Raw genomic sequence first — 3,349 nt, forward strand, 5'->3', positions numbered from 1 at the left:
TATAATCACCTGAATATATGAATCTTTATGTTTTTGTTATCTTAGAAAGAGCTGTTTGTATCTACGAATGGAGCGGGTTATCTTCCACAAAGAGCCACCATGATGGACCGCAGTGTTTGTACAGTAGCCCAGGATGGACAAACCAAACACCGGCTCTAGATAGGGCATTTCGTGGCCACTGTAGTTTACTTTACATGCTTAGAAGGCTGAGCTGTATTCAAGTGGTTGCATTCTGAAACTTCTCGCTAGATGCCACTAAATCCTCCACACTGGTCCTTTAAACTGCTGTGTCCTCTGCGTCGGTAGACGTGGGCCATTATATTCACTCATATGTGTCTGAAGAGTAACATCTTGAACCCATATACTGTAATTATGTCTCTGTGTGGTGGAAATCATTAGCAGTGACAGGAGTCCTGTATCTGGTAACTTTCGAGTGGTCGCTTGAGACAAACTTTGGAACATATTCGGTCGCCTACAGTTGGTCTAGACACCACGTCATAATCATGGATAACAGGTAACATCACAGCAGAGTCAGTGTTTTTATGTTTGACTGTTTGTGTGTTTGTGTGTGTGTATCCAGTTGACCATGTGGTTCCCGAGCCTGGTGTCAGCCTCATCTCGGCCTTCGAGCAGTGGCGCGAATGGGCCGACAGCAAGTCCTGCTGCGACTACTCGCTGCACGTTGACATCACCGAGTGGCACAGGGGCATCCAGGAAGAGATGGAGGCGCTCGTGAAGGATCACGGTACGACCACGCCCCGACGCAAAATCACATTCTTATTTGCTTTCATTTTTGACTTTTAACTGGTCACTGGTTAATTTTGAGATTTTGGGCTATTTTGCTTTGTTTTCTTTCAGACTGAAGAAAACACCCAAATTCACACTCAAGTGTTTAATTTACTACACTTTGTAGATTTCTCCTAAATTCCCCAAAAGGTAGCATTAGATAATGCCTTATTTGCATATTTAAACAAAAAAAGTGTCTTATGTAAGTAATGAACTGGGGAAGTTTCATGGTGATATCAGTTAGTTAGAATGTTTACCCTATTCAACTACAGTGTCTCCCCTTAATTCCCAGTCGTGTAAACTGCACTACAGCCCCTTAATGTTTAACAACCCAGTTTATTTAAAAGAATCCCATTGGGATGAGAGAGAAACGAGACTGAGCTCTGCTAGTTGCCTCTAGAACCCCACAATACCAATTAACGTTAGAAATGTAGCAAATGTTAGTTAGCAGGGACTGCATGCTTCACTGCTGCGGCCCCACTTTAGAATTAAAAACTGTATTTGCAGCACACTGAGATCAACATTTGACTGCACCTTACTCAACCTCTTGTAGTAATCTGGATGTATTTTACACTTTGTCCTCTTCTCGCTCATTGTTATATTTTCTGTCAGGTTAAAGAAACTCTGTTATCACATTTTCAAAGTCAGTGATGTTTTGAATGTATTTGTTCTCTTTCAGTCTCCCTCTTCCCTCATTCACACCTTGACATCTTGTGTTTTTAGGTGTCAACTCTTTCCTCGTCTACTTGGCTTACAAGGATATTTTCCAGCTGACTGACGCTCAGGTGGGTTTCTTCTCTTCTCCTTTGTACTTTATCATGCCGTGTACTGTTGGGAATAACAAGACAGCATTTTTAGAGATGGCATCAAATCAAATCTAATCAAATATAATATCTTACATTCTCCTTCAGTTTGGATGAAACCAGGAGGTAGCTTGGCACACTGTGGCACTGTATTCTGCTGTTAACAATGACACTAATATGATAATGACATTGAGATGCAGCCTCTCCTACTCTAAATCTAATTACACTGGAATGATCTTTTAAAATGAAACTTGCTGCTGCACATAAATCCAAATGCACTAATGGCCATCAGTGTTATATAAGATATGAAAGGTGACAGCACGCAAATGAACACACAGACAAACATGATGCTGTTTACTGTAGAGGCGATATTTGTATTAGCCAAAATAATGACTGAATCATAACTTGTTTACTGTGACTGTCAGCCAGAATAGCAACTGTAGTAAAACAAAAAAAAAGTAGTTAGTAGTTTATATGTTATATCAGTCCACCAAGATGTTCACCACATTATGTTTAAACTGTTTTTTCTGGCCACACACTCTTCAGTGGCATTAAGTAATAGCTTTCCTAGGCAGACAGAGAGATTGGTAGCCGCCTACAATAAGTCTGACATTATAATGTCATAGAAGTCACATCACAGCCTTGATTTTGGCTCCTGCCCTCATCCTACAGTGAGATTTACAGTGCGAGTCTGTTTGTCTTGGCGAGGCGTGCTGATTGACTGTGTTTCTCTTGGGAGAGTGAATGGATAATGAAAGCCACAGCTCCGTCCAAGTCTCTCTCTGACTCATGGTTGAAATGAATTAATCCCACTTGAAAGCTGTTTTGAAACAGATCTGTGTTCGTCTTTGCACCTGCGTGAGGAATGCTCGCGGCCCCAGTGCAGCCAGAGTTTATCATTTTCTCTCCCGTGTTAAACTTTGATGCTCTTTATTGTTGCACATTTGGCAGCCGAGGAGGTGATGACTCATTCGACACGTCGGTTTTCCTTCAGTCCGTGAAGTTGTCGCGTTGCTTAATAAACAATGAGAGTATGGGAGACACCCGTACTATGTGAAACTCAGGGTCCAAGTTTCATTTTACCACAAAAATATGCAGTCACTAAAGTCATTCTATCCTTTTCTATCATATTTTTTAGATAATTAGTGTAAATACAGAAGGTCTGATTGTGACTGCAATGTCCACTGTTCCATACTGAGAATATTTTTTATTTATTGACTTGCTAAGTTATTAATTGAAATGTCAGTTTTCAAGGAAAATTGCCAAACCTTCCCAGGCTCCAGCTTCTCACATTTGAAGAATTTGCTGCTTTTCTCTGTTTTATAAGATGGCAGTGACTATCTTTGGGTTTCAGACTAATTGCTTTCACAAAACAAACCATTTCTTAGACATCATCTTGGCCTTGGAGAATAAATCGAAAAATATTAGTGATATTAATTAAGCCTTACAGCCGATAACATTATTGAAACATTAATCAAACATTAATGACATTTATGAGCACAACAAATGATTTCCTCCAGGCGAGTGTTGCAAAAACCTTTAATATAAACAAGTTTAAGAGTCTACAGCCATGGTCGTGAGACATACAGAGCGTTGAGCTGACGTCAGCATTCTAACATGCTCACAATGATAATGCTGACAATCCTGTTGTGTAGACATTATAATGGTTACCATGTGCACCATCTTAGTTTTGGCTATTAGCTTGCTAACATTTGCTTATAAGCACTAAACCTAAATCTCTGTCCTAGGTTTCTGCCTTT

General features: G+C 40.1%; 1 protein-coding gene across 1 annotated transcript in view; it reads left to right on the forward strand.

Moving 5' to 3' along the window:
• dpysl2b (dihydropyrimidinase like 2b) overlaps nucleotides 1–3,349 on the forward strand; it is a gene marked incomplete in the record, with an annotated part of 32,503 nt that overhangs the window by 16,900 nt on the left and 12,254 nt on the right. Inside the window, 2 exon segments of the mRNA XM_035667802.1 lie at nucleotides 581–745; nucleotides 1,510–1,571. Coding sequence (XP_035523695.1) covers nucleotides 581–745; nucleotides 1,510–1,571 — 227 coding nt within the window.

Source organism: Morone saxatilis, unplaced genomic scaffold (assembly GCF_004916995.1).
Source record: "Morone saxatilis isolate NCDOM2014 unplaced genomic scaffold, NCSU_SB_2.0 Contig21, whole genome shotgun sequence".
NCBI classification, from domain to species: domain Eukaryota; kingdom Metazoa; phylum Chordata; class Actinopteri; family Moronidae; genus Morone; species Morone saxatilis.